This window comes from Dendrobates tinctorius, unplaced genomic scaffold (assembly GCF_039654945.1).
Source record: "Dendrobates tinctorius isolate UK_male_01 unplaced genomic scaffold, ASM3965494v1 ptg000182l, whole genome shotgun sequence".
Lineage (NCBI taxonomy): Eukaryota > Metazoa > Chordata > Amphibia > Anura > Dendrobatidae > Dendrobates > Dendrobates tinctorius.
The window spans coordinates 3,334,346-3,352,154 of record NW_027361849.1 but is presented as its reverse complement, the minus strand read 5'-3'; the positions used below and the strand labels follow the sequence as shown (position 1 = coordinate 3,352,154).

The following is a 17,809-nucleotide window of genomic DNA, read 5'->3' as shown; positions in this document are numbered from 1 at the left end:
AGCTGGCCCGACCGGTTCCACCACATTCCGCTCCTCGGTGAAGAGGTGATCGTGGGGCAGGCGGTGTGGTTTCCCGTCGTTTCCAGTCACATCTCCTGTAGTTACTCACAAAAGTGCTGCATGGGGGCTGGGCCGGTGTGACGGCAGTGAGGCCTGGCACAGGAGAGTGGCCCATGGAAAGCTGGGTGACGGAGGGGACTGGCCGTTGTGACGGCAGTGAGGCCTGGCAGAGGAGAGTGGCCAATGGAAAGCTAGGTGACGGAGGGGACGGGCCGGTGTGATGGCAGTGAGGCCTGGCAGAGGAGAGTGGCCCATGGAAAGCTGGGTGATGGAGGGGCCTGGTCGGTGTGACGGCAGTGAGATCTGGCACAGGCGAGTGGCCCATGAAAAGCTGGGTGATGGAGGGGCCGGGCCGGTGTGACTGCAGTGAGGCCTGGCACAGGAGAGTCGCCCATGGAAATCTGGGGGACGGGCCGGTGTGACGGCAGTGAGGCCTGGAACAGGAGAGTGGCCCATGGGAAGCTGGGTGATGAAGGGGCCGGGTCGGTGTGACGGCAGTGAGATCTGGCACAGGCGAGTGGCCCATGAAAAGCTGGGTGACGGAGGGGCCGGGCCGGTGTGACTGCAGTGAGGCCTGGCACAGGAGAGTGGCCCATGGAAAGCTGGGTGACGGAGGGGACGTGTCGGTCGCGCAGTGTCAGACCTCAGTGATTCTCTGCCAGGCGCAGAGTGGTGTTGCGCTTTCTCCTTTTCACGCTCTCCGCCAGGAGATCAGATTTGACAGTGATCCCCGTAAAAGACGCAGTTGTCATTTAGTCTCCGGTCGCCGTTCAATGAGACGAGAATTTCCGACCATCTGTCGGGCGTCACCCAGCTTTCCCAGCACTCAGAGCGGCCACATACCGAGCTCTTCCTGTAATGGTGAATTTCTGGTGTCTGTGTATGCGCTCCGCGCCCCGGGGGTGATTGCAGTCTAGGGTCCTCAATCTGTGCAGTTACAACTCCCATCAGGCTGTGGCGGCTGCAGGGAGTTGTAGTTTGGCAGCTGGTGATAAGAGCTCAGTTACAGAACCTATTCTGATGAACGCCCTCGTTATCATAGTAATGGCGGCCACACCCGGATTGTACTGCACGCTGCGTATGTCAGTGCTCCCCGCAGCCAGGTCACATGGGGTGTACCCGAGATGTCTGGGGTCTGTTCACATTGCGTGTTCTGCTCCTGGTGCATCCGCTATATGTGGCCACGATGGGGCGTCCTATTAGCCTCCGTCTGATCGCTGCACTTGATGCCACCGCACGAGCCTGCGATATGGACGAGCCCAGTGAGAGCGTGCACAGGCCGGGGAGCATCATCCCCGTCATTGCCGACCTCCTGAGGGGGTCATGGGTGCACCACTTGGCTCAGGATGGATCCCATTGTTTCCCTTTGTATATTGGGGGAGCGTTTATGGGGTGACCCCGCTGATTCCTTGTGTGGCTGCACTGGCTCCGGAGGGATTTCTCTTCTTGAGATCAGATGATATCATTTGTGATATCCTGCGTGGATCTGTGGAGCGTCAGTCGCTGCGGTCCCAGGGTCGGGCCCCCACTCACATTCCCACATATTAATGACTATAATTACTAATCCCAGGACGGTTATTAATAGTCAGTGAGGAGGAAGCCGCTCGGCAGGTACCGGAGCGCAGGTGAGTCACCGCCGCGCAGGCAAGTCCCGGCTCTGTGCTTGCCCATCGCTGTCAGTCTGTGCACGGACAGAGAGACGAGAGGATGGCGGCTGCTCAGCGCTGCTGTATGCTGCATATCAGAGGTCGGTGCCGCCGGTTTTATCTGTGTCCGCTGATTAGATTATAATTTTACATTGCACAACATTATATCAATCATTATACAACCGCAACATTGTGATGGTGTATAATCCTGCCAGATAAACCACACTGCGTGATATTATCACACTGCTGCTCAATATAGGACGCAGCATTATATATTACCCTACAGTACATTATATTACACTACAGTATGGTATATTACACTACAGTATGGTATATTACACTACAGTATGTTATATTACACTACAGTACGGTATATTACACTACAGTATGTTATATTACACTACAGTATGTTATATTACACTACAGTATGGTATATTACACTACAGTATGGTATATTACACTACAGCATGTTATATTACACTACAGTACGGTATATTACACTACAGTACGGTATATTACACTACAGTACATTATATTACACTACAGTATGGTATATTACACTACAGTATGTTATATTACACTACAGTATGGTATATTACACTACAGTATGTTATATTACACTACAGCATGTTATATTACACTACAGTACGGTATATTACACTACAGTACGGTATATTACACTACAGTATGTTATATTACACTACACTACATTATATTACACTTGTATATTACGCTACAGTACATTATATTACCCTACAGTACGGTATATTACACTACAGTACATTATATCACGCTACAGTACGTTATATTACACTACAGTTCGTTATATTACCCTTGTATATTACACTTCAGTATGTTATATTACACTACAGTACTGTAATATAACATACTGTAGCATAATATACCATACTGTAGTGTAATATACAAGGGTAATATAACGTACTGTAGTGTGACATAACGTACTGTAGTGTAATGTACTGTACTGTAGTGTGATATAACATACTGTAGTGTAATATACCGTACTGTAGCGTAATATACAAGTGTAATATAGTGTAGTGTAATATAACGTACTGTAGTGTGATATACCATACTGTACTGTAATATAACCTACAGTAGCGTAATATACCGTACAGTACGGTATATTACACTACAGTATGTTATATTACACTATACTACATTATATTACATTTGTATATTACGCTACAGTACATCTCCTTGAACACTGCCCCTATTGGTCAAACAATCAGTAGATTTGGTTTCCAGTACCATCTCTATGCTGATGACACCCAATTATACACTTCTTCTCCTGACATCACGCCAGCCTTTCTGGAAAACACCGGCGATTGTCTAAACGCTGTGTCTAACATCATGTCCTCACTATATCTGAAACTGAACCTGTCAAAGACTGAACTCCTGGTGTTTCCTCCCGCTACTAATGTACCTACACCCGACATTGCCATTTCCGTGTGTGGTTCCACTATTACTCCCCAGCAACAGGCCCGCTGTCTTGGGGTCATACTTGATTCTGAGCTTTCCTTTGCCCCCCACATCCGATCACTGGCTCGCTCTTGTCATCTGCACCTCAAAAACATTTCTAGAATTCGACCTTTTCTTACTTTTGACTCCGCAAAAACTCTTACTTTTTCTCTTATTCATTCTCATCTCGACTATTGTAACTCTCTTCTAATCGGTCTCCCTCTTACCAAACTCTCTCCCCTCCAATCTGTCTTGAATGCTGCAGCCAGGATCATATTCCTCACCAATCGTTACACCGATGCCTCTACCTTGTGCCAGTCATTACACTGGTTACCCATCCACTCCAGAATTCAGTATAAACTTATTACCCTCACCCACAAAGCCCTCCATGGCTCAGCACCACCCTACATCTCCTCCCTTGTTTCAGTATACCACCCTACCCGCGCCCTCCGTTCTGCTGATGACCTGACGTTAGCATCCTCAATAATCAGAACCTCCCACTCCCGTCTCCAAGACTTTACACATGCTGCTCCAATTCTTTGGAATGCACTTCCCAGGTCAATACGATTAGTCCCCAATCCCTACAATTTTAAGCGTGCCCTGAAAACACATTTATTCAGACTTTATTAACACATTAACCTAATCTATCCCTGTGTGGCACAGCCAAAAGTTTTACCATAACCAGGTTCCCCGCATCATGTTCCCACATGCTTTATGCATCCATTAGCCCTCTATGTCTGTACTGCTACACACTTAACATTATGGCTGGTCCATACAATCAGGGCAACTGTTACCACCCACCTTTCGTGTCTCCCTCTTTCCTCATAGACTGTAAGCTTGCGAGCAGGGCCCTCACTCCTCTTGGTATCTGTTATGATCTATGTGATTATTGTTATGCTGTAATGTCTATTGTCTGTACAAGTCCCCTCTGAAATGTAAAGTGCTGCGGAATATGTCGGCGCTATAAAAATAACATTTATTATTATTATTATTATTATTATATTACACTAGTATATTACCTGTTATATCACAGTACAGTACATTATATTACACTACAGTAAATTATATTACACTACCGGGCGTTAGATCACACTACCGGGCGTTAGATCACGCTGCAGGGCGTTAGATCACACTACCGGGCGTTAGATCACGCTGCAGGGCGTTAAATCACCTGCCACCCTTGTGTTCGCTCTTCTGAGTATTGTCAGGTGGGCAGAGAGTGCAGCTCCAATCTATGAAGCGACTGCTGGAGCAACTCCACTGAAAGGAGCCCGGAGCGCTCCATGAATAGCTTCAGAAAACTCCATGTCCACACAACCTTACAGAAGGATGGCAGTATCTGCACCTGTGACAGGCCGCCCCCCATCCCTCTGGCACTCTGAGGGTTAATATGAAGCAGAAAGCACTCCGAGATCCTCCAGTTCACGGCGGAGATCCACTCATGTCACCTGAAGATCACGCTGTACGCGGGAAAGGGGGTCATAATGTGTCACCTGCTCAATATGATGGGAGTAGGAAATCTCATCAGCCTCAACATGACAGCGTATCTCATCCCATCAGGTGTGATACTACCTGCTGTATCTCATCCCATCGTGTGTGAGATTACTTTCTGTATCTCATCCCATCAAGTGTGATACTACCTGCTGTATCTCATCCCATCATGTGTGATACTACCTGCTGTATCTCATCCCATCAGGTGTGATACTACCTGCTGTATCTCATCCCATCAGGTGTGATACTACCTGCTGTATCTCATCCCATCAGGTGTGATACTACCTGCTGTATCTCATACCATCAGGTGTGTAATATTTGCTGTACCTCATCCCATCATCTGTGAAGCTGTCTGCAGAGCTGTGTACCTAATCCTGTCCTGTGATGCTGTGTGCTGAGCTGCTGTATCTGAGCCTATGATGAGGGCGCTGTGTGCTGAGCTGCTGTATCTGAGCCTATGATGAGGGCGCTGTGTGCTGAGCTGCTGTATCTGAGCCTATGATGTGATGCTGTGTGCGGAGCTGCTGTATCTGAGCCTATGATGAGGGTGCTGAGTTGCTGTATCTGAGCCTATGATGTGATACTGTGAGCTGAGCTGCTGTATCTAAGCCTATGATGAGGGTGTTGTGTGCTGAGCTGCTGTATCTGAGCCTATGATGAGGGCGCTGTGAGCTGAGCTGCTGTATCTGAACCCTAGATGTGATGCTGTGTGCTGAGCTGCTTTATCTGAGCTTATGAGGGCGCTGTGAGCTGACCTGCAGTATCTGAGCCTATGATGAAGGCGCTGTGAGCTGAGCTGTTGTATCTAAGCCTATGATGTGATGTTGGGCTGAGTTGCTGTATCTGAGCCTATGATGAGGGCGCTGTGAGCTGAGCTGCTGTATCTAAGCCTATTATGTGATGCTGTGTGCTGAGTTGCTGTATCTAAGCCTATGATGAGGGCGCTGTGAGCTGAGCTGCTGTATCTAAGCTTATGATGTGAGGCTGTGTGCTGAGCTGCTGTATCTGAGCCTATGATGAGGGCGCTGTGTGCTGAGCTGCTGTATCTGAGCCTATGATGTGATGCTGTGTTCTGAGCTGCTGTATCTGAGCCTATGATGAGGGCGCTGTGTGCTGAGCTGCTGTATCTGAGCCTATGATGAGGGCGATGTGTGCTGAGCTGCTGTATCTAAGCCTGTCTTGAGGGCGATGTGTGTTGAGCTGCTGTATCTGAGCTTATAAAGTGATGATGTGTGCTGAGCTGCTGTATCTGAGCCTATGATGAGGGCGCTGTGTGCTGAGCTTCTGTATCTTAGCCTATGATGAGGGTGCTGTGTGCTGAGCTGCTGTATCTGAGCCTATGATGAGGGTGCTGAGCTGCTGTATCTGAGCCTATGATGAGGGCGCTGTGTGCTGAGCTGCTATACCTAAGATGTGATACTGTTAGCTGAGCTGCTGTATCTGAGCCTATGATGAGGACGCTGTGAGCTGAGCTGCTATATCTAAGCCTATGATGTGATACTGTGAGCTGAGCTGCTGTATCTGAGCCTATGATGAGGGTGTTGTGTGCTGAGCAGCTGTATCTGAGCCTATGATGAGGGTGATGTGTGCTGAGCTGCTGTATCTAAGCCTGTCTTGAGGGCGATGTGTGCTGAGCTGCTGTATCTAAGCCTGTGATGAGGGCGCTGTGTGCTTAGCTGCTGTATCTGAGCCTACGATGAGGGTGTTGTGTGCTGAGCTGCTGTATCTGAGTCTGTGATGAGGGAGCTGTGAGCTGATCTGCTGTATCTGAGCCTATGATGAGGGTGCTTTGAGCTGAGCTGCTGTATCTGAGCCTGTGATGAGGGCGCTGTGAGCTGAGCTGCTGTATCTGAGCTATGATGAGGGTGCTGAGCTCCTGTATCTGAGCCTGTGATGGCGCTGTGAGCTGCTGTATCTGAGCCTGTGATGAGGGCGCTGTGTGCTGAGCTGCTGTATCTGAGCCTGTGATGGCGCTGTGAGCTGAGCTGCTGTATCTGTGCCTATGATGAGGGTGCTGAGCTGCTGTATCTGAGCCTGTAATGAGGGTGCTGTATGCTGAGCTGCTGTATCTGAGCCTCTGGTGAGGGCGCTGTGTGCTGAGCTGCTGTATCTAAGCCTGTGATGGGGGAGATGTGTGCTGAGCTGCTGTATCTAAGCCTGTGATGAGGGTTCTGTGTGCTGGGCTGCTGTATCTAAGTTTGTGATGAGGGCGCTGTGTGCTGAGCTGCTGTATCTGAGCCTATGATGAGGGTGCTGAACTGCTGTATCTGAGCCTGTAATGAGGGTGCTGTATACTGAGCTGCTGTATCTGAGCCTCTGGTGAGGGCGCTGTGTGCTGAGCAGCTGTATCTAAGCCTGTGATGAGGACGATGTGTGCTGAGCTGCTGTATCTAAGCCTGTTAAGAGGACGCTGTGCTAAGCTGCTGTATCTGAGCCTGTGATGAGGGTGCTGTGTGCTGAGCTGCTGTATCTGAGCCTATGATGAGTGTGCTGAGCTTCTGTATCTGAGCTTGTGATAAGGGTGCTGAGCTGTTGTATCTGAGCCTGTGATGAGGGCGCTATGTGCTGAGCTGCTGTATCTGAGCCTGTGATGAGGGTGCTGTGTGCTGAGCTGCTGTATCTGAGCCTATGATGAGTGTGCTGAGCTTCTGTATCTGAGCTTGTGATAAGGGTGCTGAGCTGTTGTATCTGAGCCTGTGATGAGGGCGCTATGTGCTGAGCTGCTGTATTTGAGCCTGTGATGAGGGCGATGTGTGCTGAGCTGCTGTATCTAAGCCTGTCATGAGGGCGATGTGTGCTGAGCTGCTGTATCTAATCCTGTGATGAGGGTGCTGAGCTGCTGTATCTGAGCCTATGATGAGGGCGCTGTGCTAAGCTGCTGTATCTGAGCCTCTGGTGAGGGCGATGTGTGCTGAGCTGCTGTATCTGAGCCTATGATGAGGGTGCTGTGTGCTGAGCTGCTGTATCTGAGCCTGTGATAAGGGCGCTGTGAGCTGAGCTGCTGTATTTGAGCCTATGATGAGGGTGCTGTGTGCTGAGCTGCTTTATCTGAGCCTGTGATGAGGTTGCTGAGCTGCTGTATCTGAGCCTATGATGAGGGTGCTGAGCTGCTGTATCTGAGCCTGTGATGAGGTTGCTGAGCTGCTGTATCTGAGCCTATGATGAGGGTGCTGAGCTGCTGTATCTGAGCCTGTGATAAGGGCGCTGTGAGCTGAGCTGCTGTATTTGAGCCTATGATGAGGGTGCTGTGTGCTGAGCTGCTTTATCTGAGCCTGTGATGAGGGTGCTGAGCTGCTGTATCTGAGCCTGTGATGAGGTTGCTGAGCTGCTGTATCTGAGCCTATGATGAGGGTGCTGAGCTGCTGTATCTGAGCCTGTGATGAGGTTGCTGAGCTGCTGTATCTGAGCCTATGATGAGGGTGCTGAGCTGCTGTATCTGAGCCTGTGATGAGGTTGCTGAGCTGCTGTATCTGAGCCTGTGATAAGGGTGCTGAGCTGTTGTATCTGAGCCTGTGATGAGGGCGCTATGTGCTGAGCTGCTGTATCTGAGCCTGTGATGAGGGTGATGAGATGCGTTATCCGAGCCTGTGATGAGGGCGCTGTGAGCTGAGCTGCTGTAACAGCCTATGATGAGGGCGCTGTGTGCTGAGCTGCTGTATCAAAGCCTGTGATGAGGGTACTGAGCTGCTGTATCTGAGCCTATGATGAGGGTGCTGAGCTGCTGTATCTGAGCCTGTGATGAGGGTACTGAGCTGCTGTATCTGAGCCTATGATGAGGGTGCTGAGCTGCTTTATCTGAGCCTGTGATGAGGGTGCTGAGCTGCTGTATCTGAGCCTGTGATGAGGTTGCTGAGCTGCTGTATCTGAGCCTATGATGAGGGTGCTGAGCTGCTGTATCTGAGCCTGTGATGAGGTTGCTGAGCTGCTGTATCTGAGCCTGTGATAAGGGTGCTGAGCTGTTGTATCTGAGCCTGTGATGAGGGCGCTATGTGCTGAGCTGCTGTATCTGAGCCTGTGATGAGGGTGATGAGCTGCGTTATCCGAGCCTGTGATGAGGGCGCTGTGAGCTGAGCTGCTGTAACAGCCTATGATGAGGGCGCTGTGTGCTGAGCTGCTGTATCAAAGCCTGTGATGAGGGTACTGAGCTGCTGTATCTGAGCCTATGATGAGGGTGCTGAGCTGCTGTATCTGAGCCTGTGATGAGGGTACTGAGCTGCTGTATCTGAGCCTATGATGAGGGTGCTGAGCTGCTGTATCTGAGCCTGTGATGAGGGTGCTGAGCTGCTGTATCTGAGCCTGTGATTTGGGTGCTAAGCTGCTGTATCTGAGCCTGTGATGAGGGTGCTGAGCTGCTGTAACTGAGCCTGTGATGAGGGTGCTGAGCTGCTGTATCTGAGCCTGTGATGAGGGTGCTGTGTGCTGAGCTGCTGTATCTGAGCCTATGAGGGCGCTGTGTGCTGAGCTGCTGTATCTAAGCCTGTGATGAGGGTGCTGAGCTGCTGTATCTGAGCCTGTGATGAGGGTGCTGAGCTGCTGTATCTGAGCCTGTGCTGAGGGTACTAAGCTGCTGTATCTGAGCCTGTGATTTGGGTGCTAAGCTGCTGTATCTGAGCCTGTGATTTGGGTGCTGAGCTGCTGTATCTGAGCCTGTGATGAGGGCGCTGTGTGCTGAGCTGCTGTATCTGAGCCTGTGATGAGGGCGCTGTGAGCTGAGCTGCTGTATCAAAGCCTGTGATGAGGGTGCTGAGCTGCTGTATCTGAGCCTGTGATTTGGGTGCTAAGCTGCTGTATCTGAGCCTGTGATGAGGGTGCTGAGCTGCTGTATCTGAGCCTGTGATGAGGGTGCTGAGCTGCTGTATCTGAGCCTGTGATTTGGGTGCTAAGCTGCTGTATCTGAGCCTGTGATGAGGGTGCTGAGCTGCTGTATCTGAGCCTGTGCTGAGCTGCTGTATCTAAGCCTGTCATGAGGGCGCTGTCAGCAGTGTTGGATGATGAATGTCTAATCTCCTTCCTGCTGTAAAGTCGCTGTCATCCCCTATTAATGTCATTGCGGATCATTGCGCTGCCGTCACCTGGGATGAATCTTCCCCGTCCTGTGGAGCCGGCTGCGGAGCCGCGGTGCCCCTAGTAGTCACACATCTTTCCTAGTAGCCATGAACAAGGGCGAGGCAGGCGGGGACCATCTGGGTCCTAGAACTTCTAAGGGATGGTGGGCGCCAGCTTCTCACCAATCTCAGTGTGGGGTCCAGGTCTGCACTGATACATGTCCTGTTCACTGCCCTAATGCGGCTCCATTGTTCCCATTCACTGACAGCAAGCAGAGATCTTACACAAAGTCTAGAAGATTGTAAACCTGTGATGAGGGTGCTGTGAGCTGAGCTGCTGTAACAGCCTATGATGTAGAAGTCCAGTAAATCCCCTTGGTGTGCGGTCTCCCCGGCCTCTCTGCCCGACCTCCCTGCCTGGCCTCTCACTGTATGGCTGGAAGGACAGGGCGCCCTTTCTCCTAGGCTCCACAGGTCACTGTCCCTTATTTGCCTTCCCTCCAGGGACTCTGCGCAATGGCCTCCTCTACTCACATGCTCCCCTTACCCCGGCCTCTGAGGAGGCTCTGGCAGAGCAACTAGCGCTGCACAATACCCTAGATTATTCCAGGAGTCCTCCCGATATCCGTGCAGTGTGAACGGGGCTTTACTGTGTAGTACCTCGCTGCATGTACTCGAGGTTGCAGTCACCGGGGGAGAGGAGTCATATTAAGCCCCTCGAACATGGGATGACTGTCGGCTGAACCGATTGTTGCTCCTGCAGCATCATCAGACTGTCCCATACACGGGGGCGACATGTCTGCTGTCAGCTTATCTCCAGTGATCCGAAATCAGACACCACGCTGGATCCTTAACGCCTCCGACAATCAGCTGTCCTGGTCTCCCATACCTATGTTGATTGCACCTGTCAGTATCAGTGGGTTCAGCCAATGTAATGTATAAAGGAACCAAAAACCACACAAGAGTTTGTTCTAGATGTGTATGTACAGCCGATATGTCGCCTGTAGGTATATGCAGTCTGCTCACCAGTGTCATCCCCTCTATACGTGCACTACACACACATGACGCCACTGACTGCCGCATGTGTCCCCCTGTATACTGCCGTGTGCAGCATGTATCCCCCTGTACACCACTGTCTGCCGCATGTATCCCCCTGTACACCACTGTCTGCCGCATGTATCCCCCTGTACACCACTGTCTGCCGCATGTATCCCCCTGTACACCACTGACTGCCGCATGTATCCCCCTGTACACCACAGTCTGCCGAATGTATCCCCCTGTACACCACTGACTGCCGCATGTATCCTCCTGTACACCGCCGTCTGCCGCATGTATCCCCCTGTACACCACTGACTGCCGCATGTATCCCCCTGTACACCACTGACTGCCGCATGTATCCTCCTGTACACCGCCGTCTGCCGCATGTATCCCCCTGTACACCACTGACTGCCGCATGTATCCTCCTGTACACCACTGTCTGCCGCATGTATCCCCCTGTACACCACTGACTGCCGCATGTATCCCCCTGTACACCACTGACTGCCGCATGTATCCCCCTGTACACCACTGTCTGCCGCATGTATCCCCCTGTACACCACTGTCTGCCGCATGTATCCCCCTGTACACCGCTGTCTGCCGCATGTATCCCCCTGTACACCACTGTCTGCCGCATGTATCCCCCTGTACACCACTGACTGCCGCATGTATCCCCCTGTATACTGCCGTGTGCAGCATGTATCCCCCTGTACACCACTGTCTGCCGCATGTATCCCCCTGTACACCACTGTCTGCCGCATGTATCCCCCTGTACACCGCTGTCTGCCGCATGTATCCCCCTGTACACCCCTGTCTGCCGCATGTATCCCCCTGTACACCACTGTCTGCCGCATGTATCCCCCTGTACACCACCGTCTGCCGCATGTATCCCCCTGTACACCGCCGTCTGCCGCATGTATCCCCCTGTACACCGCCGTCTGCCGCATGTATCCCCCTGTACACCGCCGTCTGCCGCATGTATCCCCCTGTACACCACCGCCTGCCGCATGTATCCCCCTGTACACCACTGCCTGCCGCATGTATCCCCCTGTACACCACCGACTGCCGCATGTATCCCCCTGTACACCGCCGTCTGCCGCATGTATCCCCCTGTACACTGCCGTCTGCTGCATGTATCCCCCTGTACACTGCCGTCTGCTGCGTGTATCCCCCTGTACACCGCCGTCTGCCGCATGTATCCCGCTGTACACTGCCGTCTGCTGCATGTATCCCCCTGTACACTGCCGTCTGCTGCATGTATCCCCCTGTACACCGCCGTCTGCCGCATGTATCCCCCTGTACACCACTGTCTGCCGCATGTATCCCCCTGTACACCACTGACTGCCGCATGTGTCCCCCGTATACTGCCGTATGCCGCATGTATCCCCCTGTACACCACTGTCTGCCGCATGTGTCCCCCGTATACTGCCGTATGCCGCATGTATCCCCCTGTACACCACTGACTGCCGCATGTGTCCCCCGTATACTGCCGTATGCCGCATGTATCCCCCTGTACACCGCCGTATGCCGCATGTTTCCCCCTGTACACCACTGACTGTCTCATGTATCCCCCTATATACTGCCGCCTGTATACCGCCATCTGACGCATGTATCCCCCTGTACACCACTGACTACCGCATGTGTCCCCCGTATACTGCCGTCTGCCGCATGTATCCCCCTGTACACTGCCGTCTGCCGCATGTATCCCCCTGTACACTGCCGTCTGCCGCATGTATCCCCCTGTACACCACTGACTGTCGCATGTATCCCCCTATATACTGCTGCATGTATCCCCCTATATACTGCTGCATGTATCCTCCTGTATACCGCTGTCTGCTGCATGTATCCCCCTGTACACTGCCGTCTGCCGCATGTATCCCCCTGTACACCACTGACTGCTGCATGTGTCCCCCGTATACTGCCTTCTGCTGCATGTATCCCCCTATATACTGCCTTCTGCTGCATGTATCCCCCTATATACTGCCGCATGTATCCCCCTGTACACCACTGACTGCCGCATGTATCCCCCTGTACACCACTGTCTGCCGCACGTATCCCCCTGTACACCACTGACTGCTGCATGTGTCCCCCGTATACTGCCTTCTGCTGCATGTATCCCCCTATATACTGCCGCATGTATCCCCCTGTACACCGCCTTCTGCTGCATGTATCCCCCTATATACTGCCGCATGTATCCCCCTGTACACCGCCGTCTTCCGCATGTATCCCCCTGTACACCACTGTCTGCCGCACGTATCCCCCTGTACACCACTGACTGCTGCATGTGTCCCCCGTATACTGCCTTCTGCTGCATGTATCCCCCTATATACTGCCGCATGTATCCCCCTGTACACCGCCTTCTGCTGCATGTATCCCCCTATATACTGCCGCATGTATCCCCCTGTACACCGCCGTCTTCCGCACGTATCCCCCTGTACACCACTGTCTGCTGCACGTGTCCCCCTATATACTGCTGCATGTATCCCCCTGTATATCGCTGTCTGCTGCACGTATTCCCCTGTATACTGCTGTGGTCTGTGGCGGAGTCATAATAACCAGGCAGCGGCACAGGCCAGAGCTCGGCTGGTGAAGGGTTAATGTTTGCAGAGATCGATTTGCTGTGACCTCATTCTTTGCCCCCTGGGCAGCGCCAAGCGTTGAGCTTCTTATCAGGGGTCACCCCTGTATCCACCCGTGTGTAAATATCACCCAGTGCCGAGTGGACGCCGCGTCTCCCATGATGCACCGCTCCCTTTACCTACAGGTGGAGTCTGACACCTGGGATAATAGTTGTCAGGAGTCGTGTGCTGCGGCGCTGTAATGACAGATAATACTGCAGAGTTATAACATTCCTCGTGTTTTGCGGGGGACGCGTCTCTCGTTCACCGCCTCGTCTGACCTTCATGGGTTTTTTGGCCTTTTTTTGCAGATGCTTTTTCTGTCACCGGGGGAGAAAATGGCGGCAAATCCGACTCTGTGGCCAATTTACAGCCACAGACATCGCTGAATTCAATCCAGAGCTCGCCGGGGCCTAAGCGCTCCACGAACACGCTGAAGAAGTGGCTGACGAGTCCGGTGCGGCGTCTGAACAGCGGCAAAGCCGAGAGCAACATCAAGAAGCAGAAGAAACGAGCCGGGAACCTGGGCTCCCCCCGAGCCAATGACGACACCACACCGCAGGGAGACAGCGCCGACGAGGTGGGACACAGCCCGTGGTGGGCCTCCCAGAGAGGCACGAGTCGTGGCGGGCGTCCCAGAGGGGCACAGCCCAAGCCAGCCTCCCAGAGGGGCACAGCCCAAGCCAGCCTCCCAGAGGGGCCCGAGCCGTGGCGGGCGTCCCAGAGGGGCCCGAGCCGTGGCGGGCGTCCCAGAGGGGCCCGAGCCGTGGCGGGCGTCCCAGAGGGGCCCGAGCCGTGGCGGGCGTCCCAGAGGGGCCCGAGCCGTGGCGGGCGTCCCAGAGGGGCCCGAGCCGTGGCGGGCCTCCCAGAGGGGCCCGAGCCGTGGCGGGCCTCCCAGAGGGGCCCGAGCCGTGGCGGGCCTCCCAGAGGGGCCCGAGCCGTGGCGGGCGTCCCAGAGGGGCCCGAGCCGTGGCGGACGTCCCAGAGGGGCCCGAGCCGTGGCGGGCCTCCCAGAGGGGCTCGAGCCGTGATATTGGTCTCCTTGAGCCCTCCAAACATTGCATTCACCGCCCAGGTTGTCAGGGCCCCGCATGATGTGGTTATATGTGGTTGTCAGAATCCCGCACAATGAGATCTGATTAAAGGCTACTCCACCCTAAATAAGGATGCGTCCGTAGCTCAGGGAGTGCAGCTTTCTGGCATCGTTTATAATGTAGTCTGGTTGCAGTTGCCCTACAGTAGTAGATGGACGTTCTGACTGATGGCGGCCTCTTTAGTCTCCGTAGTGCACAGCCGTCCTCCGCAAGGTGTCAATGTATTTTTCTGTTTTCCAGAAGTGTAAGAGAGGATGGGACGAGGAGGCCGACGACGATTCCCACACTCCGCTTCCCCCACCAATGAAGATCTTTGATAATGAACCAGTGCCTGATGACAAGGTACCAAAATTCCCAGGGAGCATTGGACACATCCTGTACTGGGAGGGGGCGTCAGATCATGTCTACGATGCCGAAGTAATGAGGGGCTGATGTGCTGGGTGGCGAATCAATCCACTGCTTTACTCCTCTTCTGCCGTTACATCATGTCTTATGTTCTCACTCACCTCCAGAGCTGCACTCACTATTCTGCTGTTACAGTGGATATGGAAAGTATTCAGACCCCTTTACATTTTTCACTCTTTGTTTAATTGCAGCTATTTGGTAAATTCAAAAAGTTCCTTTTTTTTCTCATTAATGTGCACTCTGCACCCCATCTTGACTGAAAAAAAGCAGAAATGTAGAAATTTTTGCAAATTTATTAAAAAAGAAAAACTGAAATATTCTATGGTCAAAAGTATTCAGCCCCTTTGCTCAAACACTCATATGTAAGTCACATGTGGTCCATTTCCTTGTGATCCTCCTTGAGATGGTTCTACTCCTTCATTGGAGTCCAGCTGTGTGTAATTACACTGATAGGACTTGATTGGTAAAGGCGCACACCTGTCTATATAAGACCTCACAGCTCACAGTGCATGTCAGACCAAATGAGAATCATGAGGCCAAAAGAACCGGCCAAGGAGCTCAGAGACAGAATTGTGGCAAGGCACAGATCTGGCCAAGGTTACAAAAGAATGTCTGCAGTACTAAAGGTTCCTAAGAGCACAATGGCCTCCATAATCCTTAAATGGAAGAAGTTTGGGACCACCAGAAGTCTTCCTAGACCTGACCATCCAGCCAAACTGAGCAATCGTGCGAGAAGATCCTTGGTGAGAGAGGTAAAGAGGAACCCCAAGATCACTGTGGCTGAGCTCCACAGATGCAGTAGGGAGATGGAAGAAAGTCGGGCCTTTATGGCAGAGTGACCCGACGGAAGCCTCTCCTCAGTGCCAGACATATGAAAGACGGCATAGCGTTTGCTACAAAACACATGAAGCACTATGAGAAATAAGATTCTCTGGTCTGATGAGACGAAGATAGAACTTTTTGGTGATAATTCTAAGCAGTATGTGTGGAGAAAACCAGGCACTGCTCATCACCTGCCCAATACAATCCCAACAGTGAAACATGGTGGTGGCAGCATCATGCTATGGGGGTGTTTTTCAGCTGCAGGGACAGGACGACTGGTTGCCATTGAAGAAAACATGAATGTGGCCAAGTACAGAGATATCCTGGATGAAAACCTCTTCCAGAGTGCTCTGGACCTCAGACTTGGCCGAAGGTTCACCTTCCAACAAGACAATGGTCCTAATCACACAGCTAAAATAACAAAGGAGTGGCTTCAGGACAACTCTGTGACCATTCCTGACTGGCCCAGCCAGAGCCCTGACCTAAACCCAACGGAGCATCTCTGGAGAGACCTGAAAACGGCTGTCCACCAACGTTCACCATCCAACTGGAGAGGATCTGCAAGGAAGAATGGCCAAGGATCCCCAAATCCAGGGGTGAAGAACGTCATTCCCAAGAAGACTCATGGCTGTACTAGCTCAAAAGGTGCGTCTACTCAATACTGAGCAAAGGGGCTGAATACTTATGACCATGTGATAGTTTGGTTTTTATTTTTTAATAAAATTGCAAAAATTTCTACATTTCTGTTTTCTTTCAGTCCAGATGGGGAGCAGAGTGTACAGTAATGGGGAAAAAGCAACTTTATTGAATTTACCAAATGGCTGCAATGAAACAAAGAGTGAAAAATGTAAAGGGGTCTGAATACTTTCGCTGTACATCGTGTCTTATCCTCCAATCACCTCCAGAGCTGCACTCACCATTCTGCCCTGATAATAGTCACATGATGTAATGTCTGGGGGGTTATATCAATACTGGAGCGTTATAAGGGGCTGATATCAGTCACATATTGTGTAATGTCTGGAGGTTATATCAGTACTGGAGCGTTATAAGAGGGGCTGATATCAGTCACATGATGTAATGTCTGGGGGGTTATATCAATACTGGAGCGTTATAAGGGGCTGATATCAGTCACATATTGTGTAATGTCTGGAGGTTATATCAGTACTGGAGCGTTATAAGAGGGGCTGATATCAGTCACATATGGTGTAATGTCTGGGGGTTATATCAGTACTGGAGCGTTATAAGAGAGGCTGATATCAGTCACATATGGTGTAATGTCTGGGGGTTATATCAGTACTGGAGCGTTATAAGAGGGGCTGATATCAGTCATATATGGTGTAATGTCTGGAGGTTATATCAGTACTGGAGCGTTAGAAGAGGGGCTGATATCAGTCACATATGGTGTAATGTCTGGAGGTTATATCAGTACTGGAGCGTTATAAGAGGGGCTGTTATCAGTCACATATGATGTAATGTCTGGAGGTTATATCAGTACTGGAGCGTTATAAGAGGGGCTGATATCAGTCACATATGGTGTAATGTCTGGAGGTTATATCAGTACTGGAGCGTTATAAGAGGCTGGTATCAGTCACATATGGTGTAATGTCTGGGGGTTATATCAGTACTGGAGCGTTATAAGAGGGGCTGATATCAGTCATATATGGTGTAATGTCTGGAGGTTATATCAGTACTGGAGCGTTAGAAGAGGGGCTGATATCAGTCACATATGGTGTAATGTCTGGAGGTTATATCAGTACTGGAGCGTTATAAGAGGGGCTGTTATCAGTCACATATGATGTAATGTCTGGAGGTTATATCAGTACTGGAGCGTTATAAGAGGGGCTGATATCAGTCACATATGGTGTAATGTCTGGGGGTTATATCAGTACTGGAGCGTTATAAAAGAGGCTGATATCAGTCACATATGGTGTAATGTCTGGGGGTTATATCAGTACTGGAGCGTTATAAGAGGGGCTGATATCAGTCACATATGGTGTAATGTCTGGAGGTTATATCAGTACTGGAGCGTTAGAAGAGGGGCTGATATCAGTCACATATGGTGTAATGTCTGGAGGTTATATCAGTACTGGAGCGTTATAAGAGGGGCTGTTATCAGT

At 51.4% G+C, this 17,809-nt stretch overlaps 1 protein-coding gene across 6 annotated transcripts in view; it reads left to right on the top strand.

The window, feature by feature from the left end:
* The window catches only part of KALRN (kalirin RhoGEF kinase), a 256,773-nt gene that overhangs the window by 152,881 nt on the left and 86,083 nt on the right, over positions 1 to 17,809 (top strand). For 5 of the 6 annotated variants that reach the window (XM_073551939.1, XM_073551935.1, XM_073551934.1 and 2 more), the window contains 2 exons: positions 13,683 to 13,951; positions 14,706 to 14,807. In XM_073551939.1, the coding sequence (XP_073408040.1) occupies positions 13,683 to 13,951; positions 14,706 to 14,807 (371 nt within the window). Of the gene's footprint in view, positions 1 to 1,673; positions 1,808 to 13,682; positions 13,952 to 14,705; positions 14,808 to 17,809 lie in introns of those variants that run through there. The other variant, XM_073551938.1, reaches the window with a different exon arrangement.